This window comes from Manacus candei, unplaced genomic scaffold (assembly GCF_025592945.1).
Source record: "Manacus candei isolate 608988 ecotype Guabito, Panama unplaced genomic scaffold, ASM2559294v1 h1tg000015l, whole genome shotgun sequence".
NCBI classification, from domain to species: Eukaryota; Metazoa; Chordata; class Aves; order Passeriformes; family Pipridae; genus Manacus; species Manacus candei.
The window spans coordinates 10179687-10205117 of NW_026138063.1; the positions used below are offsets into that span (position 1 = coordinate 10179687).

Sequence of the window (25431 nt, forward strand, 5' to 3'; positions counted from 1 at the left end):
CATACATAGAGATAACAAAAATAGAGATGCTTGTAGGGAACGAAGAAGCAGAGACAGGTGAGAAAACAAGGTCAACAAAGGAGGCAGCAAGGATAATTACAGCCTCGTCCAGAAGCTCTGAGCTCGTCACTATTAACATGGATCCTACAGTGCTGGCAGGGAAATGAAGCATACTAAGCTGTCGTTAGCAACTTGTTCTAATGCTTCACAGGCTGACATAAATTACTCTGTGCCTTTATTTCACTGGAAAAGGGAGGAAAATGCTTGCTATGCCCGTGTCAGTGATTCAAAAGCATTTATATCCACTTCCTCACAGCTGCATAAAACCTTTTATTTAACCAGCCTTGATCCAGGCAGGATTCTCCATCACACACTATCAAAGACAGTGCAGGGATCAGGTTGGATACAGACAATCTCCCCACCTGTCTTTCTCCGACCCAGGGATGGTGCCGGTGTTGGTGGATCCAGGCACGGAGGCAATGGGAGTGCCAACTGTGCGGAGATTCTGGATGACAGAGGACAGGAACTGCTGGCTAGCACTTTCATACAGATCAAAGCAAATCTGGTAGGCCATGAGAAGGTTGTCATCCTTCACCAGCTTTTCCAAGATGTCGCTCACAGCCTGTGGGTCATCCAGGAATATCAGGCACTGAGTAGGAGAAAGGGAAGAGCAACAAAAAAAAAATAAAATTCAGGAGACATTAGATATTTCAGAATGAAAAAGCAACAGCACCCAAGGCCACACTCCAAATCCCTCATCTGCTGCTTCCACAGAACACCCCTTCAAAGAAAGAAAACTTCTCTCTTATAGGAGACAATAGAAAATTTTGAAGAGTTTTCATAGGTCAGTTGAAAAACAAGACCAAATACTACAAATTCAAGACACATCATTCAAACCTTCCTATTTCTGCAGTTTTATCTTTGAAAACTGACCAGTGTTGTTCTACTAAATGCAAATTTCAAAATCACATTGAAGAAGCATCAGTCATTTTGTAGGGATGTCTCCAATAAAATGAAACAGGTTGAGTGTGGCTGAGTCACATGCACATAGCAAGATTGGCAAAGACCTGAGAACACCTGAGAAACTTCATAACTGTTTGTCTAAACACTCTCAGACAATGGTTTACCAAAAAAACAAAGTACTGGAAATGTTCTTGGGAGGAATAAATAAAATTCCAAGCTGTGAACCTACCATCTGATACTCTGTACATCGGCTTAAAATATTCTGTCAGAGTTGTCTATGTCCTCAAACTGCCTTTGAACACATTCCCCATAAATTGACCAAATGTGCAATATTTACATCTCTTTTTCACCTTGGTCTCCCTTTGATATATGTTGGAAGCACAAAACCACTACATGATATTTAATTTAACTGAACAAAAAACAGAGAGCAAGTAAATTCCAAGTCAAATACATCTACAGAAGAGTTACTTTCTATTATCTTTAAACACAAGTCTGAGAAGTTTACCTGGCACACATTGATGAAGTCTGGTTTCTCCAGGTTCATGTAGATTTTAACCAGAACCCTCAAGACTTTATTACGGAACTGTTTATTCTGCATCAGGGACATGCAGAGCTTCAAGCTGTAGGCCAGCATCCCAGGAACATCATTCTGAAATAAAATTCAGGGATATCAAGTCTGGGTTTGGACTGACAAGCAGGATTTAGAAACTAAAACAAAGCTACCCCTTTTTCTATTTTATAAAGCAGAGACAACACATATGCATATAAATCTTCACAGTTTCTTCTCCCATTTTCAGAAAACATTATATGCAGGTGTATTGCAGTTTAAAGAAAAAACACTGCTAAAAACATACAGGACCAATATTTAATTCAGCAGCCAAAACATGCAAAAGATTAATTTAAAAGTTTAACATCTACTTCCCCTTCTTCACCCTTCTTGTTCTAACACTCAGTTTTGAATGCAGTGAGATTCACTGCACTAACATAAAACACCAGCAAAACAAACCACGCACCAAGAAAAGATCCCCAACACACTTATTTCTTGCTGGAGCCTGAAACGGATTTGGTTACTGGACTCCAGAAAGGTAATTCAAAATGAGGGATTTATAATGGGCAGTTAAGTTAGTAAATGCATAGGACAATGAAGAGAATAGAGAAAGCAAGATGAATGCCTTGTGATTATCATTCTCATATATGGAAATGGCAGACACCCAAACATATGGGAAAGCTGTAAACTGAAAAATGGTAAAATTTAAAGGATTTAAACTCAGTGTCTGGTATATGACCAAGACACTGCAGCATAACAAGACAGTACACAACTGCTAAGCTGCTGCAAATGACTACAGGTGTGCTTCTCTTACTGCCACTGACAGTAGCATGACTTACCTTAAAACCTCAGTGGAAGACGTTAAAGTCAGGCTGTTCTTCCTTGGAGTCAGGGAAAGCCAAAACTGCACACAGCCACTTACTGAAGATTAGAGCAGCTCATCCAACTACTTGAAATTTTTTGTTTTGCTTGCCATTAATCAATCACTTACCCAGCCCTAAGGATCCCTTCCCACAGTGAATTACAGCAGATGACAGGTACAACTAAATAAAAGAGCTGTTCTTACATTATGCCAGGTCTGCCTAGTCCAGTATCATATCTCTGCCAGTAGCTGACAAGGAATACCTTAAGAAGAGGGTATACAACCAAGCTTCCTGGGAATATTCTCTCAGCAACTTGTAGCTCAAGGATTTCTTAAAGGTAAGGAGTCTCTCTCTACTTGACAGCCCTGAGTGGCTCTGCCTTCCATGACCATGCTGAACTGAACATCTCTGAGTTTTATCTTTTATTCTGTTCATACAAAACAGGGCAAGTTCCACAGCAACATGGATCTTGCACTTCACTTCCAGATCCATACCTGGCCTAGCCACAGGCGCCTCTGTCCCTGGTACGTACCGACTCGAGGATGGTTTTCTCGAAGACGTCCAGCCTGCGGGTCTCCAGGGCAATGCCAATGGCCTGCTTGTACTTGTGGTCATCCAGGCACCGCTGGAACATTTTGTTCACTATCCCTTCCAGCCTCTCATCCACGGGTTTCTTCTCCCCTTCCGGCAGCTCTGCATTCTCCACACACTGCTTGGTGTAATGGTCAATACATTTTGCTGAAGAGGTAATGAACAAATATGGGGGGAAAAGTCAACTTCTCAGAGTTTTGCAGTTTTTTACAGGTGAAGTTATTTACCCGTTCTACCAGCAAATAGAGCATATGGGAAACTTCACAAAGGTGAGGCACAAGAACTACCTGTGTAGTCATATACAGATAGTAGTGTAAGGTATTCTTTTTATCTCCTAACAAACTCTCATTTAAAAATGAAAACAAGGATATGACCATTGTTCAAGTGTCACGATATCTTAAATGAGGAAACAGCAGTAGGAGACTTCCTAGCTCCACTGTAGGCATTGGCTGGGGAGACTGAGAGCTAGCCCTAGTCCATCAAATCCTATATAAGACAAGTGACACCAGCAGACTAGACTTTTAACAGGCATTCAAATTATACATGCATTCAAAAGCTGACTTGCTATCTGGTTAAAGGTGGATAAAAACAACTGTCCTGCTCAGTTAGGTGTGCAGCTACGCCTACTAGTCAATTCTTTCCAAAGTTATGCTGAAATTGATAATAACATCAGCACACAAATGACAGAAAGGACAATAAACAACCAAAGCAATTTTTCTACTAGGAATTCGCTATAAAACACAGGTTAAGAATAGGGAAAAAATGCCATAACTCCTAAGTCAGTTCCATTACAGAATTGCAAAGCAGGAGAAAGAAAGTACAAATAAAATGGGTAAAATCAGCTGCAGCATCAGTTTAAATGAACACAAGGACAGCAAGAGGGATATAGAGAAAAGCAGCTAAATCAAATAAGCCCTCAAAGTTACAGTAGCTTTGGAAATGTAACAGCTTTTCTTTCACAGCAACAGTTGCTTACCAATGATGGTCTCCACATATTCCGAGTTGTCGTTGACATTGAAGAGGTCACCTGCTCCCAGGGCATAGTTCAGAGACTCCTCAAAAGCTCCCAGGTGGTAAAACACTTTAGAAGCCACAAGAGCAGCAAACTGCCGGCTCCGAAAGCCCTCGTCTTCATAGAGAACTTCACTGCAGAGACGAGAGAGAAGAACATCAGCTCTGTGTACTCAGATCTCTTTAAGGCAACATCACACAAGTACAAGCTTGACCAAACTTCCATCTTTGGAAGCTCCAACCTCACATCCACACACCTTAGTGCTTTCCAGGAAATATGGAGCTAGATGCTGTACTAGCCAGTGTCAAGCAAACAGAACTACACCCACTTTTTATCTCTCATGTTCTTTTTAAGCAGCACACCCCAAAGTATTAAGTGTTTTCTCTTACATTTTGTCCACTGACTCAGAGATTTCTGCCCAGAAGTCATTGACAACAGCATTCAACTTGTGAAGAGCAAACTCCTACCAAAAAAAAAAAAAGTTTTATTACATTAAAAATGCATTTACCACCTTTCCCCAGTAAAAATTAAGTACCCCCTAAGATGGATATCATAAACACTGACCTATTTCAACAGCAAATTCTATTTTAAAAGATCTTTGCAAGTCCTTTCCAAATAAAGGGCTGTTCATTTAACAGGTAAGGCAGCCCTGGCATTCCTTCCCACGGTCCCTCTGTGATGAATGACTGGCTAAAGCAACTGACAGGTGAAATTTCTTGAAATGCAAAGTTTTCAAAGTCTTTGTGACAATCTTTGTGTGCTTCATGCCAGCCAACTCTATTTATTTATAGGGACACAGTACTTTAGCAGGCAAACAGTATCCAGACTGGAATCAACCCACTTGTAAAAGCAGGGCTCATTTGGACCCAGCACCACCTCTGTCTTATCCAAAAAAATCATTTAGTCGATTACCAACTTACAGGGTACATCTTCCCCTCCTAAAACAGGCCACCTTAACTGTTCAAGTAACTGGTAACCATTAACACAACACCCTTCTGAGGGTTTGCTGTTCTGTGGATTCATATGCTTTAGACACTGTAAAGTTTCTGCTGCTGTTTTCTTTTCATACTAGTACTGTGATTTTTTTTTTCCAAGTGAAAACTTTAACTGTGATTTTGTTCTACATTGCTAAAACTACACTAAAAACTCTAGATGTTCTTCAGCTTTGAATTTTACAGAGTCTAAATGCAATCTCTGGAACAATTTTAAGTAACAAAGCACCGTCACCATCAGAGAGCTGGGAGCTTTGATGAACAGAGATTTTACATTTGAAGTTCTGTTTTGATCCATGTTCAAAACAAGGAAGTTTGCCATCTGTTATCCTGCTACTTAAGCCCTTTCTTTCAGCTTGCAGGCTGGATACAATTTGATGCCCACCTGTTGCTGTCCAACCATTAATTATCAAGATCCACTCCTTTTTGATTTTAAGCTCTCAACATAATGCATTTGCTGCTGTTTGCTCTCAGATGTAAGAGCTTACCTTGAGCTGTGGCTCTTCTTCATCCAGAAGAGAGATAATTCCAGCTGCAAAGCAAGATCATAGTCAGTTTTGGACTCTATCAAAAGTGAGCTTCTTATTTAGTTCAAAACCAACAGAAGAGAAAACAAGGCTGTTTCTGGACTGTTGGTTTCAAATCTTCAGTATCAAATTTCAAAAATCAGATTCAAGTTTGTATAAACATGATGTAAAATAGTTCAGAATTTATAACTGAAAAGTCACATTATTTATAAAAGATGATCCTTCTTAGAGGAAAACATATTAGACAAGAACTCAGAGAATGTTTTCATGCCAAGGCAGCAGGCCTCATGGATAAGAGATGTCACACCTCATAACTTTTACAAGACTCCTGATGCTGTCCCAGAACATTTGTACAAACATCTAAAGAAATATTGTTTAACTGACATGACTGAGAGGTTCACAGATATTGGGGGAGCTTAATCTGAAGAACGGTTCTGGGTGGTTTCACTGTCAGACTGCAAGGATGCAACAGAAAGGGTCAGAAGAGGATTTGATCAAAGTCCAACCCAGTTCAGTGCTTTAAATCTTTCATCTGTTGTACAGCTTGAGGACCTTCTAAATCTAAGACGTGAAACTGGGAAGGCTGGAGGGCCATGGGTTGAACTGGGCTTTCAAAAGATCTTGACAAATCTAAAATGATCATGTGCAGGTCCAAACTAAAATGTACAAAGAGAGAATACAAACAGCAGAGAGGGTTAAGATGAAACACGATCAATGATATCACTTGGTTGCAGTGGGAGAAGGAGAAGACAACTCTCACACAGATGTGTGAGAGCAGTTCTTGGCAGATCCCTGAGGCACCTTCCCTCCCCTTGGCACCACATCCCAGCCCAGCCCCATGTCCAGAGCTGGGCACGATCTCGTGAGAGTCACAAGCAAACCCAGGAGTTCAGAGCTGGGCAGGAAGAACAGGGAGCTCTGGGAATCAGCTCCTGAAGGGTGGCTGGAGGCTTGGAACTGGTTGGTCTATGGAAATCTGGGAAAGGTGCAGAGTCCAGGTACAGGGTAGCTGGGGGAAGGGAATAATCTGACCTTTGTGTCAGATATGAACAGGAGGAGTAAGACCAAGCTTTAGTGAAGCTTCACAGAATGAGGTTTGATGGTATGAAAAGTCTTCTCACAGTAACACAGTTATGCACTTTGCCTATCAAGGTCACAGAGACTCCATTATCTTTTAAAAAAAGAGATCTTTCAAAAACCAGGTGAGACACAGGTCCATCAGTAACAGCAACTGAAGGAGCACCAATGGGGCTTCTGGGTAGGGAAGGCAGGTTCAGCAGCCCAGCCCACAGTGCTCCTTCCAGCTGCTTTCTGAAACTCTACTCCAAACGTTTGCTTTGAGGGTTTTTGTGATTTTTTAAAAATTTTTTATTTTAAATAAGCTCCTGCGTTCCTGATCTTTCAGCAGGAAACAATCTCTCTCACACACTGCCTACACATCTCACTTCAATATGTCATTTTTACATTTTTTAAAGCCCCTCCAAAATGAATTCCTACTTCCCATTACTTAAAAGTAGGAGTTAAACAAAGCAAAGGGCTCAGAAAGAGAAAGGCACTTGGGGACTGTTGTCCTCTGCACTGTTCCTGCGGCAGAGCCACAACCACACAGGTGTTAATTCCTGGCCTGAGTATTTTTGGAAATACTTCCCGTATTTTCTCACACTCTCGAGCTCTCAGCAGACCCACGGTGGGTAACATCTCCTTCCTCACTCGCCTCATTATCCCGGCCTCTCCGGACTGACATTTATTCCGCGAGGCATTTGCGTTCCCGAACTCCTCCGAAGTCCTTCCCATTCCCTCTCTCAGTCCCTGCCGCACCTCCCGTGGACCCTGAGAGCCCCCCGGTTTCACACCCCCCACGCGGTGTCCCCTGGAAGCACCGAGCCCTCCCCTCACATCCCCTGCTCACCCCCCCGCACCGCCCGGACCCGCACGGGCACCGGAGCCCTCGTGAGGCACCGGCAGGTCACGGCCGTGCCGCACCGCAGAGCGGCTCCCGTGGGTGCCCGGGCCGGGGGAGCCCCGTGAGGGGCGGCCCCGCCGAACCGCGGCGGTGCCCAGTCACGGCCCTGACTCAGCGAAACCCCGGCGAGCAAACGCGGCCGCGCGCCGCCGCCTCACCGGCCGAGGTGATCATGGTGGCGCCGGGCTGTCCGTCGGGGTGCGGCACGGGGGGCGCGGGGGGTCCAAGGAGTCGCTCCGGTCCGGCCCAGCCGCGGTGCCGCCACCGCCCGGCCCGGAAGTGCCGCCCAGGGCCGCTTCCGGCGGCTCCGCGCTGCAACCGGGAAAGGTGCCCGTGGCGATCGCCTGCGCGGGACGGCGGGGAAACCTGCAGGCGGAAGTGGGGCAGCCCTGCCGCGGGGGTCCTCGCGCCTCCCTCTGCCCTTCACTGACAGCGCGGGGTCTGCACGAAGCGTCGGAGACCCTGCACAGCCCACAGAGCGCACACGGCACCCGCACAGCCCACAGAGCCCACACGGCACCCGCACAGCCCACAGAGCCCACACGGCACCCGCACAGCCCACAGAGCCCACACGGCACCCGCACAGCCCACAGAGCCCACACGGCACCCGCACAGCCCACAGAGCCCACACGGCACCCGCACAGCCCACAGAGCCCACACGGCACCCGCACAGCCCACTCCTGATACTTGGCATGGGAGGGCGCTCAGCCCTCCCAGCCCACACCCCACAGCCCGGGAAGGGGGCCGGAGCTGTGGGGTCCCCACAGGGGACCCCATCAGTGCCCGTGTTCGCGCCGTGCCCAGAGAAGCGGCTGTGCCCCCCTGCCAGGACAGGCCACCCGCAATGAGGAGGCATCTCTGGGGGCACAGCGTGTGCCTTGGCGTCACAGGGATCAGGGATTTTACCTCATGGATTTACCACCTCTTGCCGGCCGCCTCTGACTCTTCTTAAATGTGTTTCCATGGGGAAAGGCCTTACCCAACCCCATCTCTCCCTTGAAAAGGGAAGCACAAGGACAGAGGAGTCTGACAGCCCCCTACTAAATCCCTTTCCCCTTCCATCAGTTGACAGCACAGGGCAGTGACCAGATCTGCACAGACACAGACCTGAAGTTGCCCCAGTTGTGGAGGAACGTGGAGTTATTTTGGCTCCTGCCTTGGTTCTGGTACAGACAGATGGGACATGCAGGCTGGTGGATTTGTAAAGGGAAAGTCCAGCTCAACAGCAATGGTGCTGCCTTCTGGAGGGCTTGAATTCCCTGATGGCATCAGTGAATGAAAGTTCTTAATGAAAGTTCTTAATGAAAGTTCTTGATGAAGGTTACCAGAGACCTACCCAAGACACCAAGACGGGCAGCTCCACCTTAAAGACAACTGGGAAGATTTCCTGCCTTCCCCACTGCCCCACTTGAGCTGCTCACAGACCAGTTCTGTGACCACCAGTTCTGCTGGTCTTCCAGATATCATACAATGGGGTCACTTTCATTCCCTACCCATATCCCTTTTATTCAAACCAAGATAAATATGAGTTAAGCCATGGATAATGCTACTTCAAGGATAACACCATGGCAAACAAACAAACAAACAAACAAAACCCCAGAAGCACATTCCAATTCAGAAATTAAATGTCTTTATTTTTTACAACAAGCACATAACAGTGCCCTTACCTTATTAAATAAATGAAACTTGTAAAACTATCTGCTTACAGCTCCATGTGTCCAGGTGGTGAAAAAAGACGAGCAAAAAAAAGTAAAAAGGATTCCAGTCACTTTTATTCATCAGTCAAAGGTAAACAACACTTTTGATCAAAAGTATTCCCACTCACATCTCCTAAAGCCCCAGGCAGTTCATCTGCTTCCACAGAAGTCTTCCTGAAAGGGTAAACCTGCATGATTTACCTAAAAATTAGCAGTAAATAAATCCATTGGATTTTCAGCACCAAGGTAAGTTTAACTGCAAATCTGTGCTCTTGGGCCACCTCTGCATTGCTGAATTCCTGGCAGCAAAGGCCAAATGCTGCAAGAAAATAAAGATTTCCCCCACCACAGTGTCAAGTCCTACTGGACTCACCGAACCAAGGGCTTTACTGGGAGATACAGACCTGCCCAGTGACCTGGGCTCTGCTGTGCAGACAAGCAGAAGGACTTCCCTGCACAGCAGAGCCATGGGCTCATGCAAGGGATGGAGTAGGAAGGAACCTTCATCCCACCAAGATGCACTTAGTGCTCAGTGCTGAAACCTGGAGTCATGCATAGAGCCACTCACACCAAGTGTCTTCATTGAGTCACTTAGTTACATTTGTATTTTCCACCTGGTCATTAGCACAGAAATCCTGCAGAAATCCTGCAGGCTTGAAGGAGAGCGGGTCGGTGCCCTCTCTGTAGAGCAACATGCTCTGTCAATGCCAGCTGCTCTCCACAGCCACATCCACACAGGAAAGTGTTTCTGCTGTGAAGAGACGTGACATGCACTTCCCCAAAGGCTGCTCACATGGACTTGGCATCCTGGCAACACTCCCCCTCTTGCCCACTCCAGCATGCCCCAGACACCCTCAGCCACACTCCTCCAGCCCAAAGGGCAAAGCAACACCATCACTAAAGGGACCAGTTCCAAACCTGAGAGCTGCTGCTCTCTGCTCCAGTGTTACCATCATAACCCCGGCGGGGTAGGCAGGTGTTGGTGTCCCCATCCCACTGGTAGGGAAACTGAGGCACAGAAAAATGATGTGGTGAAAAATATTGATGATCATGGTCATGAGTGGAGCTGGGTAAAAAAAAACATCCCTTGCTCCAGATAAGAGCTAGAGAGATGCTGAAGGCACAGTGCTGGGAGAGAGTGCTGGCCAGAGCTGGCAGGACTGCAGGCACTTCAGGTGCCACTGGGAAAAAGGAGCCGGAGAGGGGACTGACATGCACAGAGGATGTACTGACACAAATCAGCTGAATTTGCTGATCTGAACTGGATCAAACTCCTAAAGAACCCAGCAGCTTGTGCTAAAAATAAGACATGTTTTACATTGCATAAAGTAAGAATGGAAAAGGTAGTAATATTCCTCATAAACCAAGGATTTATAATTATTTGTGTTGCCACACAGACTACAGGCAGCCCTTTGGAACTACTTAAATAGATCATTTTTATATATTTATTCATGAAGCAGCCACATCTTGTGTTACCTGTCACCTCCAAGCTCTGCCATCATATAGCTGTGGAGATGTCCCAGGTAAGATGGGCCTCTCCCATAGCCCCATCTAACACCAGCCACACCTTACTGTCCATCTGCCACCCCTCCAACCCAGGCAGTCCATCAGCCAGTCTGTGAGCACTAGGACAAGCCAGAGGGATCCTGCTCCCAAATCACACTCTGCTCAAGCTGCCATTACTATCAGTATCTTTTATGTTATTCCTGCTACCCACAGTGGGCTGTTACTCCATTCTTCACTTTACACAGTTACACTCAAGCCTTTTCAGTAGCTGGTAGATCCAGGACCTCATTTAGTCCCATGCAGTCTCTCCACACCACTGTCACTTGTCTTTTTTTTTTTTTTGGCTCGATCACAAAGAGAGTGGGAACTTCAAAGCACCAATAAAGAAGGAAAACAAGGCAGCAGAATTGGTCTTCCAGGGAGGCCAGCCCTGGCAGCCTCAACAGGGAACTTTGCTCAGAATTAGAAAATGCTCCTCATTCTTCAAACAGGTGGCTGCATTTCATGCTCAAATTCCCAACGTTATCTTGCCCAGGATATGGGATACATCCCCAAAGGCCTTCTCAGAAGCCCAGTGTCCAGCAGCAGCTCCAGGCACAGCAGGGAATGGCTCTCTGGCACAGACCCCAGAGGCTGTCGGCAGCTCCAGAAGACCCTGAGGAGTTCAGCTGAGCAGCTTCTCCATGGAGTGGTGGGTCCTTGGAGGAGAGGGTGAGTGAGCATTGCACCAGCTCCTCCTCCCACTGCTCCAAATCCAGCGGGCAGATCTGGGATGTGGACTGTGCTGGGTGCCCAGCAGCTCTAGGTGCCTGTGCCTCCAGCAGCTTCTTCGCAGTTTCCATTGGGGGACAGGCTGGTCAGAGCCACTTCTTCCTCAGGGTCCTGCAGGCCACCTACAAAGAGCAGAGAGAGGTCAGGGGAGATCTGAATGAAAAACCCTTCCTCATACAAAATATAAAAGATGAAAAGAAAGCATGGAATGAAGCAGTTGATGTATACTCATAGTCTAAGCACAACTGATTTTTTTCGTAACTGAATTTCATTTTGTTTTATGAACTCAACATTGCTTCAGCAAATAGAGCAAAGGAGCACAGGGTCCAGCTCCTGGCCTCCTGAAGTCTCAGCAAGCTCAGAACAAGTTGCATGGCCATAAGGCATCATTTGCCTGACACTGACAGCAAGATCAGGCACTCTTCTGACCCTGAAAGACCTGTCTCAAAGCTACACGAAGTGGACATTTCAGTTGTTTTCTCCAAACTCCTATGCACTTTAAGCATTTTATGTGTTTAAGAGGCATTTGGACAATATCCTTAGTAAAATCTTTTAATGTTTTGCAAGCCCCAAAGTGGTCAGGCAGTTGGACTAGATGATCATCATAGGTCCCTTTCAACTGAAGATATAATATATTCTATTCTTTTTACAGCAAAGGAGCTTTCCCTCCTCTTTGTGCTTCATAGAACAATCTAGATCTCCACACTACACACCTTGTAGGCACCTGCATGAGTTTCTTTCTGCAGAAAGAAAATCACTGCTGGGAAAGGCAAGCAGAAGTGCCAACTGTGCACAAAGGCTGAACACAAGACTATTTGTTATCTGAACAATTTCCTTTAGAATCAGGGAGCCCAAGGCTGATTGCCCTTCCCTTCTCTCTGCCAGCCCCAAAGGCAAGTGGTTTGAACACTCCTTCCAGCTGTGTTTGCAGGAAAACACCATGTAACATCAGAGTGATACTTCTAATTCATTGTTTAGCCAGACAGGAGTTCTGCTGCCAGAAACTCCAGCAAAAGGCAGCTGAGTTCAGCAGTGCTTCCAGGGGTATTTTTGGGCACTGGACCCAGCATGGCTTTGTTTAGGCAAGCGAAAGATCAGAAAACAGGGAGACAGCAACACAAAAGACAGATGTGTGCTGGTTGTCTTCAGGTTTGGGCCAAACCACAGCCAGGGAAGAGAGGCCAACTGCAGAGCTGGAAATAGCTGAAGGAGGCCACCAGCAAGGGGCTTGGGCACCAGGGAGTCAGTGAGGAACCTCTGATGGTCACAGTAGAGTACAAGGGAGGGAGCAGGGCATACCTTCATGAATGTTGTTTGCAGCTTTTGCTTTGTGATCTTTTCTCCAGCTCCTCTGTTTCCAAGAAATGCACCGCAGGAAGGATGGTAGCCTCCACCTCTCCCTGTCTTTCCCCTCTTCTGAATAAATGAGAGAAGGTGAGTTTAGACTGGTAGCAGGTCAGCCCTGCTGCTGCCCCACTTCCATTCCACAAGCCCAATTTCTCACAGCAAAACCAGGTCCACACCACAGAGCCACCCATGGAAAGCACAGAGCAGTTCCTGACAATACTTTTTTCTGGCTGAAACCTCTCTTCTATCCTGGAAATTTGTCTCCAGTGTTAGTTTCTACTTTGCTACCTCACTGCCAAAACCATTCTGGAGGCAGCAGCCCAGAGCGAGCAAGAAACCTGGCAGGAGCTCAGCCAGCACAGGTGGCCAGGCTGGGAATTGAAACATGGTGAGGGAATTCCCACAGAAGGAGGATTTTCTTTTGCATTATCACACAGCTTCTGCACCGTCAACCTATTTACTGTTCCCTGCTTTATTAAGCAATTCCCTGAACACACACAGGCTTGCAGCACACTGAAAACTGCACCAAATTGCAGAGAGCCTGTGGTCGATGTATTTATTCTGGAAGGCAACAAAGTTACTACAGATTTTCAAGCCATTATAGTAAAACACTACAGCAGCTTGTAAAATACTACAGCAATGTAATTTTTATGGTCTCCAACAGCAGCAGTTCAGCATCTCCATTGAGCCTTTCACCTCCTAATCAGATAACAAATGATAACAAATTCAGTGTCCTTCAGCTTATCAAACCATTGCGACACTAAAGGGTTCACAGTGACAATCCTTCCTGCCAGTCAACAAAACAAAAGCTCTAGTGAACTGCCGGCATGGCTCTTTAGAGGCATGGCTATGCTTGGGATCCCTCTGTCCACATGGAGATTTTGGAAGGCAGGACTCACAGGAGCATGGAAAGAAGCTGTCCCTGCCTAAGGCTGAACCCTAGAGCTGATGAGTGTCCTCATTACACATGCAGGTCCTGGGACACTTACATGACTCAGAGTACCAGGCAGAGCACCAGAGCTGAATTAAAGCTGAGTCCTCCTACCCACCACAGTTATAAAGCACACACAAACAGGCTGCAACACCCAATCCAGCTCCTCCTGCTCCTCGTTCTCCACAGCTACATATACTAAGCCAAGCACTAGCAGTGTGCCAAGGTAGAAAAAGGTCATGTATGCAGGTATGCTTTTCTGCATCTGATGCCCCACCAGGCTGCTGTGACCAGAACTGGAGGACTCACTGGTGTCTGAGAGCACACCAGAAATTCTTGCAGCAGCAACAATGTGAGGAAGACAAAAACTTGCAAAAGGAGAGAAGTTGGAAAGTAGATTGTGCATGCCTCAGTTACAGAGTTGGCAGAAGACAGCCCTGTGCTGTCACAATGGGTCCTCGCCATCTCAAAGCTTCTCGATGTTCAGATCCAAGATTCTGGGCTGAGCTGATGGAAAAAAGCACCTGAACTGCAGCCAACTATCCCGATGTCCCAGGGATCCCAGAGGACCCTGTCAATGTGATGCTGAAGGCAAGTGCCAGGACCCATTACGGTAATGGCAGCAAGATAGCAGAACACTCGAGCCCCTGGAAATGCTGGGGAGCAAGGGAAAAGTGGGAAAAAACGTAAGAAGGGACGATGAAAGGGAAACAGCCCAAGACAATCAGTGCCAAAGATTAAGGTGTTTTGCGTGGCATCTGTGACAGCAGAGCCTGCCCAGCTGCCCATCACCCTGCAGTGGCACACAAACATGACTCACCTTTCGCCTCAGAACAAGTGCTGTTCCTCAGGCCTGACTGACACCCAGCTTTCATCCTGCCGTCCTCACCTTGACATATGGTTTTACACCCAAACGGTGACTTGCTGTTCTCACTTATTCATATTGTAAAATCAGCATAAGCATCTTCCTCCTGCAGGAAGGTCAGGTCCTGCCTGTACCCTACAGCATGGGCCACACCCAATCCTGCATCCCTCAAGAACACATGTGGAACAAGCATGGAAGGCCACCATGTCATGGATGGCCAGAATGTCACAACTGTCACCTGCCACATCCCTGTTATCCGTGAGCTGCTCCAGTACTTCCCAAACTGCTGGGATATTTGTCCAGCCGCTAGAACTGGGAACCTCACCAAAAAGCGACAGATCCCACTGGGAAGGCTCAGATCCTGCTAACATGAAAGAGGTCTCATTGGAGAAAGACCCCATCAGGAATGGTCAGATCCCGATGGGAAAAGCCAGATCCCATTGAGGGGGAGATCCCATCAGGACATCAGACCCCATTAGGATGGGGTAGATCCCACCAAGGAGGGGAAGATTCCGCAGGAAAACGGAGGAAATCCCGCTATAAAATCCCCAGGGTGAGAAGAAGGAAGGGTCGGCCCGGCCCTCCGGTGTTCCCCCCGCCCCGGTCGGTACCTGCGGGGTGCTGCAGGGCGGCCCGCAGGGCGCGGCAGGCGGCGGCGCGGCACTCGCCGGGGCAGCCGGGGCTGTACCGGGCCGCCTGCACCGTGCCGGGCACCGGGAAGTGCCGCCGCAGCGCCGCGTCCAGCACGGCCGCGTCCTCGCCGTCCCCGCCGGGCAGCAGGACGCCCACGACGGCGGGCGGCGGCGCCGCGGGCAGGCGGCCCCGCACGTCCCGCACCACCTCCCGCAGGCGGGCCCGGGCCCCGCGGCCCCGCACCGCCCCGCTCAGCACCAGCAGCAGCCGCGCTTCCAGCGCTCTCCGCCGCCCGCCGCCCGCCCGCCGCCGCCGCGACCGGCACCCCGGCACCGGGCACGGTGCGGGCGGCGCCTCGTCGCCCAGGAGGTCGCGGGCAAAGGCGGCCATCGCGGGCGCCGCCGGGGCTCCCTCGGCCACCTCGGCCACCAGTAGCACCGCCCGCCGCCCGCCCGCCCGCTCCACCAGCGCCCGCAGCTCCTGCAGCTCCGCCGCCGCCATCCCCCGCCGTGCGCCCTGCCCGGCCCCGCACCCGAACCCGAACCCGCACCGCCCCCAGCCCCGGCTCCGCACCGCCCACTGCCCCGCACCCGCCACCAGCCCCGGCCCCCGCGCAGAGCAACACCCCCTGCGCACACCCCGGGCAGCGGGGCGGGGGCGGAATGTTATGGATTGCCCCCCTCCAGCCCCGTCCCGTACCCGCACACACCCCCGGGGAACAGCCCCCGCCTGCTGCAGGGTGGGCACAGAGGAGATGGTATTAGTGGGGGGCATGGGACCCCCCGATCGGCCACACAACCAGACTCGGAGCTCTTGCACGGGCTGGTCTTGTTTCACATGAAGAGGTGATAAAATTCAGGCAAAAACCGTGCTGTGGAGGGGCTAGGAGTGTGAGAGAGGGATGAGCAGAGACTGTGGTGACTGCAAAGTGGGACACACACGGGACCACAATAGAGGAGCAGCTGATCATACACTTCAAAGGGTATAAGGTGTGCCTTAGGGTGTAACATCCCATACCCCAGGGCAGTGATGGAGTGAACTCCCTGGCATCGTGTGCCATTGGCACTACAGAGCTGCACAGACTGGCCGAGCTATAGCCACACCTGGAAACAATTCCATTTGGAAATAATTATGCCTTCAAAGGACATACCCACCCCACTGGTCACAAGTTTCCCAATTCGTACCTGGCTGAGCTGCAGTCCCCAAACCACACACTGCATCTCTGAATCCCTCCCCAGATCAGTGCCCTTTGGCTTTCCTTCTGCAAACATCACATCCACCCCCTCCACACAAAACACAGCCCACAGTCACAGCCCCACCAGCATCATCAGCGCTCTACAGTGATACACACGTCCCATCAAAGCACAAATGTCTGCAGGGGTAAATCTGGAGTGTTAGTCAGGGCTTTGCTTTAGTCAGGGCTTCAGTGCTGGCGCTTGTTACACGTATCCCACGAGCTGGCTCTGCCGTCTGACGGTGAATGAAAGCCTCTGTGCCCAGCCCTGGCACTTGCACGGGGACGCTCCAAACCATGCCATGTGCTAAATACTTCCCCTCTGCCATATCAGAACTGGCTCCTCCAAACCAGTAACAGTAATATCTTATCATAACCTGGGAAGGGATAAACAGCTCAAAGGTGCAAACGGCCAGAATCACCTTGGCTAGTCCCTCTCTGAGGCCATTTGAAGCCAAACCATCTCTGAGTGCCCTGGGGGGAGTGAAAGCAGAGCCGAAATCCATGTGCCTGCCCTGGATCAGTGATTCCCAACATATGCATAGGGGCACACTTGTGGCAGGAAGGTGTCTGAGCCAGATGCCTGCTCCCTGCCCTTACTTGTGGCCATCTGTCCCCAGAGCCCAGCAGATCAGCAGCCACAGCACCGTGAGGGATGTGCCACAGGCTGGTCCTCAGACTGGTGACAGCTTGGGAGGGTCACTGTGCATCACCAGTTTTAATCCTGGAAAACATTTGCCCCAGGTATGACAGTCTGAGCAAATGCTACCCTAGGCCAGCATTGTGGGGCTGGACAGCCCAGGCAAGGGCTTCAGAGAGACTTTCTGCCCTGGGTCCTAGCAAAAGTAACTTACTCATTACATGTGCTGATAAGCAAATGGGGAGGGAAGAGGGGAGATAAAACAGAAGGATTAGGCTCCTCTTCCAAAGATCAGGGTCTATTGTTGCAAGAGCCTACGCTTCCATGCCAACATGATAGCCCTCACAGCAGCTGTCAACATGGCAGGGCTAAAGTCAGACATAACTCAACAGCCAGGTCTGGCCTTAGTATTGCCCAGATTTTGTACTAACAAGGATTTTTTTCTCATCTGTTCAGAATCCTGCTCATGGCCCTCATGGGCCAGTGGAGAAATGCCCAGGTGTAATCAGCACCATGAGCTCTGCCAGCAGCAGCAGGAGGGGCCAAGAGGGTGTGATAGTCCCAGAAACCCTCATCTCCCTGCAGACTGCCACAAGAAGACCCACAGAGTGTTTAAATTCCTTATGAGCTGCCAGCACAGCCTGTCCTGTGCCCATTACACCCTCCCTGATGTGCAGCCCATTTACAGTACAGGTCTCACAGGGTTTTCAAGCAGTGCCGTGCCAGTGACTAGCCTGGAGATGCCAAGATGCCTCAGGCATTGGGAAGTTGGCTTTCAGGCAGGCAGTTCCCAAGATTTATGAAGATAAATCTTGCAGAGAAAGTATAGAAAAAATTGAAGTTATCCTCCTAACTCAGCTCAGAAAGCACACCATTGGCTACTTTTCTGCACCAGCCACAGTGTTTGAACTGCCAGGACAGCCACTAAAAAGTAATATTTGGGACTACATAGAACTGTTCTCCATGGCCACTGCAATTCTTTAGTTAATTTTGGGTACACACCAGCAAAGGCTGGTTGGAAAGGTGAATGTCACCCACAATACCCAAACAACCTTGTTTACATTTCTTTACTCATTAACAGAGGTAAGATTTAATAGCACATACAACTTTATCTCCTTTCGTGTTACTTAAAGAGGTACCACTCAAACAGATCAGAGGCACTCATGAGCTCAGCAGCGTTTGTAGTCCCCCACAAAGTGTCTTCAGAGCACTGTCAGGAATCTGAGCAAAAACACAGATATATTTAGAAGGCCTGACACTCCTTCAAGTATCCATCTGACAGTCACAATTGTAGAGAATCTCTACAGACAGCCCTAAATGAAAGTAATCACATCTCTTACATATGCCCATAGCTGTTCAGAGCAGACACAACAGCTGCTCATTTTGGACTTCAAAGGAGGAGAGAAGATGCTTTGTTCAGAGAAATAAATTTGGCATGTGTATTAGTAGTGTCTTGAAGTCTAAACAAAATCAAAGGTCTGGATTAGAGCCCTTAAGAAGTGCATTTACCAAGATTAACCTTGCTTCTAAAGAGAGTAGAAAGAGGACAGAAAAAGGATTCTCATGCTAATTTTGACGCAGAGGTGCTCACAGGAGCACATGGAAAAGCCTCTGAGCCAGCCAGGAATGGGAACTGGCTGCTGACAAGCTAAGCCTTAGCAAATCTTTGCACAAGTGCTCTGTCACAGACCTGCTCTCCAAGACTGCTTCAATTTACTGCTTTGGAAAAACACGCCCTTATGAGTTGCTGTGAAGTATCTGCTTTACTTGTGCAGCACTACCAGGAGCATTGCTGCAGGGCACCAGCACTTCACTGAGCTCTTCATCCAGGGAGATCTGCTAGGGTCCTCCAAAGAAGTAGCAGAGGAGGTAATAGTGAGAGAAGAAAATACCCGAAACCTCATCTATCCCGTTGCCCTGAACATCCCAGTCCCACTGATACCCTTCTAGCCCGTCTCCTGTTCACTCCTCCATGGCTCTTCCAATCTCCTCCAGTGACCTTCCCCAAAACTCCTCTCAATCTTTCTGGCCCCTGAACACAAACCTCTTCCTATTTTTCACCCACTGAAGTCTGAACTTTGTATCAAACCAGACAGAACCCTTTCTGTTACAAATTCAGTCACAACGAAATCCAAGCTGGGTCATCACTTTGTTCTGCCCAGGTCCCCTTGCCCCAGACCTCCAGGGACAGCTGGGTCAGCTCCAGTTTTGGTCCCGTGGCAGCCTGTACCAACTCAGCCCTGGCCTGGATCCATGCAAGTCATCACACTTCTCTGAGCTCCACTCAGGGGAGGTTACACACCATAAGCAAATAAAGTTGGGAACTTCCAGGTTGCCCTATGCCAGGGACACACCCTTGCTTCCTGATGGGGAACCTCAAAGATTTCCCTGCCTCTCTTCTCCCAAATCCTGTTCCCTTTGAAAGTTATGCCTCTTCCTGCCCATCTCTGGAGTTGTCCTAATTTTCCTCCTGTTTCCTTAAGTCATCATCCCTTTCTGGATGGCAAAGGGGCATTGGAAGGTATGTCTGAAGAGGAGGATGGGAACCTGGCACAGGGCCATGTGCAGGGAGCCCAAACTGTTGTGTCAGTCGTGATCACACAATAGGAGGGATGCCTTTGCCTGTCACCTTAGAGATGAATGGAGGTTGCCCCTCAGGCTGCTTTGCTCTTTGATCCTCCACTGGAAGATGTTGAAAAACTGGCAATAAATATGAAATCAGACCCAAGGATCAAGCTGCCTCTTTTGGCCTTTTTTCTGGCTGTCCTGCCAGACCCTCATCTGGACCTTGCTTTTGGTTTGACACCAGGACCCATGACTAGCTGTTCACAGCCACCAGTCTCCATTCTTTCCCAGTACACATGTGCCTTTGACACCAGCAGCCCAGCTTTTCTGTGCTTACCTTTTGCAGCACGTCTTAAAAAATCACCCCAAATGTCACCAAGATGGAAACCAGTAGCTGGGGACCACTGCAAGGAGATGCAGCCCCTCCTGCCTCCCTCATGCTCCCTCTTGCCTCCTCCATCCTCCTCCACAAAGCCTCTTCTTGCCACAGGCCAAGCTCTCAGGTTCTCAGAACTGCTCTCTTTAAAAAGGCAAAGAAAGGGCATATCATCAGCTTCCCAGGCTGGAGTTGCTCTGATGGGTAGAGCAGGTGGGTTTGGTTCTACCTGTGCTGACACTGTTGAGCCCTGAAAGAGGCCACAGAGTGGCCCTTTTGGTACACTACATGGCACCAAAGGGCAACTGAGCTTTGCCCAGGCATGTAGTGCCAGATCAGTGAGGAGCAGGGCTAGGCAAGGGTGTTTCAGAAATGTACAAGCTTGGTCTGGATGGCAAAGCTTGGCTTAGGTGCTGTCTTGAGCAAGATCATCTTCCAGAGGTTACACACTGATCCTCAGGTATCAAGAGCCCACAGGACAGCTGCTCTCTGCTGCTCACAATGTGTGATGCCAGCTGAGCAGAGCAGGTTATTCTCTTCTGTTCTGGAGTAGAGCTGTTGCCCTTGGCAGACTTCTGGGCCATGCAGCAGTGCTCCTTATGCCTGCTGGTGTGCCTCCTCCTTGGGCTGCAGCTGAGCTGGGTGAAGAGGGTTCAGGCCACAGCTCTTTGTTCCCACTTTGCTCCTGGTCAGCCTGGCAGCAGAGCTGTCATGTGAGAACCCACCAACCTTGCATTAGTCAAAGTGAGAAAGGTATTCAGCATTTAAAGAGCAGATGTCCCATGACTTGCCTTTGTTGGACTACAGCAAGTTGGGGGCGAAGTCCCAGCAGCAGAGCAGGGAGCTCTAAGACTCCTGTATATCCACCCAGGATTAGATGGAGAATGAAGCAAGGCTGCAGATTGAGAGCATCCATGGCATTCTGCCTCCTCTCCTCCTCATCCCAGCCACACTTCCCTGTGCCTTGCAGGGCATTCCTGTGCTCCCAGGCCCTGGTCAGAATTTCAGCCTCAAAGTTTCTTTCCCCTTTCACCAGCAGTGCTTGGCAGTGCTGCACATCACCCTGCACAAAAGTGCCCGAACACAGCGCAAACATGCTGCCAAAGGAGAAACTTGATTGCTGCATGGCCTATGCCTGGATTTTGGTGGTTATCCATGAATTTCAGATGCCACAGGAAATAACAGAAACACAGGACCTCATCGTGGCTACTTGCTTTAAGGATGTCCTAATGTGCTGATCAGGAAGCTCTTAACACCAACCTTCCTACACTCACAAACAGCCTGAACTGTACACGTCTTGCATTGACTCAAGGGAACTATTTCTGCAATAGCTTCATCCATAAAACAAAAGTCAATGTCCTCGCTAGTGAAGGGCGTAATTCCTCTTCACATGCCCAAATGCTCGTGGACAGTCTCTTCCACAACAGAGCAATTGGGTCACCTCATCCAAAAGGCTGCCAAGCACCAGCACTACCTGAACACCCGCACCAAGGCTGGTTTGTTTTGAAAAGCCACACGGTACTTAAGGATGTGGAAAGAGCCCATATTTGAAAAATAAGCTGGAGGATCCTTTCCCTGAGAAATGTTGCTTCAGAGGCTCTGTACCACACCCAAATCCCACCCCTTCTGTACCATACTGCACAAACCTGCAGCTTCAGCAGGAGTTTCATAGTCTTAAATATAAGCTTTAAAGCTTATAGATACACACAAAGACATACAGAAATGAGATAAATATCAGGCTTTTAATCCTTCTTTTGATGATAATGAAGACCTTAGGGCAAGAAAAGATCTGTAAAAAAAAAAAAACCAGAAAAGAAATACATTTAAACTCCCAATACAAAACCAGGCAGCTACTCATAGTGCCTTGCCATACCCAGAGAGGATGGGAAATGAGTTCAGCTATTATGTGGGTAATTGGACTTAATAATAATCTACTGCTCCCACAGTTCCTTCCATCCAAAATAACCCATCCCAATAATTCAACCTGCTGGACGTCTATTGGTATCCACTTGTATGTAAGGTCAGCTCCCTGCTACAAAGAACCCTGGGGAGTTTCAGGAGCTTTGTGTTGATGGGAACTACATTCCAAAGACCCCTGCATCCAGGCTTTCTTGGGAAAACATGGTCTTAGGTCTTAGCTCTGAGTTTCTTTCATTATCTCAGTTTTGGGACAGTTTAAATCCAGAGGCCCCTGGCCTGCTCTGATTCCCTCTCTGCTGGCAGCTGGTCTCTTAGGGACAGGTTTCTCAGGGAGAAGCAAGGCATTTTATGCAAAGCAGAAACTCAGTGATTTTTGATAGAAGTTTCCTGGGGTAGATTGTTCAGCCAGTGCAGCAAAGAACTCCGAGGTTTGTGGCCAGGACAGTGTGATGCTGAGGGCACAGTGTCCCCTTCTGGCAGCAGCCACAAAATGAATTATATCCATGCAGAAGGCCTGGGCAGACAAGCAAGGCACCAGGAGGGAAGTGTTCTGCAAAAGGACATCCAGGTGAACAGTGCTAAAACAAACCTGACAGGTTCTGCTGCCCAAGGGAATTCATTCTCCATCCGTCTTTGATACCTTGTCTTGCCTACGTTCAGGCAGAACACGGCAGTATCTGAGCTCCGGGAGCGAAATAATAAATGGTTCCTGGGAGTCGACTTCTAGGGGAGGAAATACAAATGACAGAACAGTTGGCATCATCCTATTCAAAGGTTTGGCCTGTGGTTCACTCAGAGAGGTTGGCACATCCCTCCAGTGAAGAACTGTTATCATCAGAGAAAGCCCCAGCAGTGGAGTCAGAACTGTAGCTCTTACACTGAGCAACATTTCTGTAGCCATGTGTGGTTTAGGGCAAGAGCCACCACCATCTGAGTTAGAAGAGGACACAGTTGGTTCAGACACATTGTCCATCCCCATCCCTACGCTTAAGCACTCACTCTTTTTTCTGGCTCACACTGCCTGCAAGGTCCAGCTTATCTTCCCTCCTGTATCTGAATACAGCCACCAAGCACCACTTCCATCTACACTGTTTCTCAGACTCCTCCCCTGCTCCACCCTGAACATGTTTTTGTTTCCAAAAACCCTGTCAGTCCCTCAGCCACGTGTTTAGCTGTGTCACCAGTTACCTTCATGGCAGTTCAAGGCTTCTCTCAGTGCTCTACAGGCAGCTCTCTTTGCCTCCAGGACACTTCCAGGCTGGCCTGGGCTGTAGATCGCTGTCTCCACGGGCAGTTGCAGGGCCCCATCCAGCACACAGTGCATTCTCCTCAGTGCTCTCACTGCCTGGTCCAGCTGCTCCTGGCGATCTGGACGGATCATCACAAGCACCAGCACATCCGGCAGGCAAGGGAGGAGGTTCCTCACATCCCGGATGGCCTCATCCAAGTGATCCCACTGCATGAGCCTCTTCAACACACTGGCTTGCCACAGCATAAAGATCAGATGTGGTGGCATCACATCCTCCTCTTCCTTTCCCTCACTCCCTGTCTGCTGTGGCTTATGTTTGATGTCACCTGTGCCACACAGGTCCCGGGTAAAGTCCACCAGCAATGAGGGGGCTCTTGATTCGGCATCGTCCACCTCCATCACTCCCACCCGTCCATTCCGCCTTCCCAGCATGTCCAGAAGGTTGAGGAGCTCCCAGGTGGTCCGGTCCACAAAGGAGGCAGGCTCCTTTGATGCCATAGCTTCCTCCCACACGTCAGTTTGCTGTGCTGCTGGGGAAAGGAGTGGAAGGGGGTTGCTGTAGCAAAGGGGGTTGCACAGCACAGTCCTCAAAACAGGCAGCACCTGCTGCTCTGAGCAGCAAACGCTGGGTTTGGTGGGACCAAATGAACATTAAAGGAAACAGCAGAGTTTTGACACAAAGATTCAAAAATTGCAGCCTTGTGCTGTTTGACGTTGGACCTCCTAGAAACAGGCTTTGTACCTCAGCAATCTGGTACAGTAGAAAAAGATGATAGGAGAGAGAAAAGGGACCATTACGTATTTTTAGGCATCAAACTCGAGGACTTTTTACCTTCTCATCAGCAAAATCCAGCTACATGGTAGTGACTATAAGCCTACCAACCTGTTGTTACAGTCAAATTTGCTCACTGTTTCCTCCTCCTTCCCCTCTCATGGCTAAATCTGGAAATTCCACCCATCTTTCTTTGAATCCTATGTGTACAACCCACTGGTAGCTGTGGAAGACCAAAGCCCTACTTGACTTGGCCCAACATCCCCTAAGCTGCAGTTTCTCTGTGTTAAAAAAATGCAGCTTTCCACGGCAATGGCCTTCCTGCTGCCAGGGACAGCAGTGGTAGCAGGATTACATCTTGAAGCAAGTCCAGCAAAATCACTTCTATACCACAGCTGAGCAGACAGGTCCAGTTTTCTAATTCCTATTCAAAAGAAAGTTTGATTTACCCAACAATGTACTCTGCACATACAACTACTCCACCTCCTTCAGAAGGAAGAGGATTAGCTGTGAAATACCAGCCCACTGCAGGAGACATGCAAAGCCAACAGTTCAGAGGGCTTCCTGACACATACTGGCAGCAGGGCCAGGCAGGGAGAAGGAAGTTCCCATCACCTGGGAAGGAGGGACTGCACTGGAGCAGGCCCAGGGAGGGATGAGCCAAGGACTCACCTGCCTGCCTGACTAGGGATGCATTGAAAATGATGGAACTACACAGAATGTGTAGAACTGCCCACCCAGGGTATCCACAGGTCATTTTGGGACTATGACATCAGCAGCAACCATGACAACCTGCAGTTGTCTCATAACTCCTTTGCGTTTTGGGGGATGTACTAAGATACCCTGAGCCTTGCACTTCAAGACTTAAAACTCATTTTTCACCACCCTTCTTGTTCAACAAACCTTAGACAGCTGTGAAAGTGATGTGACAATCCTCGCCCCACATGAGACAGTGGGATAAGCCCAGGAATCCAGCCAGTGTTACTACTCAGGCACTACAGAGCTGTGATGAAAACAGGTTTAAATAAATTCCACAGAGCAGACACTACAGGCACGGGTGATGTCCAGGTACACTCGAACTCACTATTCAGGATGCTACTGGAACTACTATCTTCAGATGTGAGAGAGAACTTGCACCTGCTAGGACTTAGTGTCCCACCACTGTGACATACCACTCTTAAGGGTAGGATGTCACAATTACACAGTTTTGTCTCATCAACAGTTCAGCACCACGTGCAGGAAGTTCCCCTCTACCAGATCAGCAAGGAAACAATTCTAGTGTTCTATACAACAGTTGTGTGCAGTTTATGAGGTTGCAAACATTTATTGTTTAGCCCTGCAATGAGCTAAACGTGTGTGATGTTGATTCCGTGACAGGAAGCACAGAGGTGGCAGTTATTTATCTTCAGAGTGCAGCCTGCTCTACAAACACCTGTCCAGGAATGTGTCCAATCCCTGTTCCACTGT

At 48.7% G+C, this 25431-nt stretch overlaps 3 protein-coding genes across 12 annotated transcripts in view; all 3 read right to left on the reverse strand.

The window, feature by feature from the left end:
* Positions 1-7765, reverse strand: part of PSMD1 (proteasome 26S subunit, non-ATPase 1) — a 71832-nt gene extending 64067 nt beyond the window's left edge. The window contains exons 1-7 of the mRNA XM_051781621.1: positions 7617-7765; positions 5457-5500; positions 4366-4439; positions 3941-4110; positions 2906-3111; positions 1469-1612; positions 423-649 (exon numbers count right to left, since the gene is read on the reverse strand). Of these exons, the coding sequence (XP_051637581.1) occupies positions 423-649; positions 1469-1612; positions 2906-3111; positions 3941-4110; positions 4366-4439; positions 5457-5500; positions 7617-7632 (881 nt within the window). The 5' untranslated portion in view covers positions 7633-7765. The remainder of the gene's footprint in view (positions 1-422; positions 650-1468; positions 1613-2905; positions 3112-3940; positions 4111-4365; positions 4440-5456; positions 5501-7616) is intronic.
* Positions 7766-10984: 3219 nt separating this feature from the next.
* Positions 10985-15727, reverse strand: CUNH2orf72 (chromosome unknown C2orf72 homolog). The gene is made up of 3 exons (XM_051781679.1): positions 15187-15727; positions 12732-12848; positions 10985-11554 (listed from the first exon to the last, which is right to left on the reverse strand). Exons 1-3 carry the CDS (start codon positions 15707-15709, stop codon positions 11463-11465), a joined length of 732 nt encoding a protein of 243 aa, XP_051637639.1. The 5' UTR covers positions 15710-15727; the 3' UTR covers positions 10985-11462.
* Positions 15728-21715: 5988 nt separating this feature from the next.
* On the reverse strand, positions 21716-25429 carry LOC127468473 (uncharacterized). Of its 10 annotated transcripts, none has more exons than XM_051781667.1 (4): positions 24868-25429; positions 23132-23719; positions 22533-22666; positions 21716-21812 (listed from the first exon to the last, which is right to left on the reverse strand). In XM_051781667.1, exons 2-3 carry the CDS (start codon positions 23688-23690, stop codon positions 22560-22562), a joined length of 666 nt encoding a protein of 221 aa, XP_051637627.1. In that variant the 5' UTR covers positions 23691-23719; positions 24868-25429; the 3' UTR covers positions 21716-21812; positions 22533-22559. The 10 variants fall into 10 exon arrangements, with proteins under 10 accessions (XP_051637627.1, XP_051637628.1, XP_051637621.1 ...); XM_051781668.1 differs by having other exon boundaries at positions 23132-23722; XM_051781661.1 differs by lacking the exon at positions 24868-25429 and adding an exon at positions 24637-24819 and having other exon boundaries at positions 23132-23722.
* Positions 25430-25431: the final 2 nt, after the last annotated feature.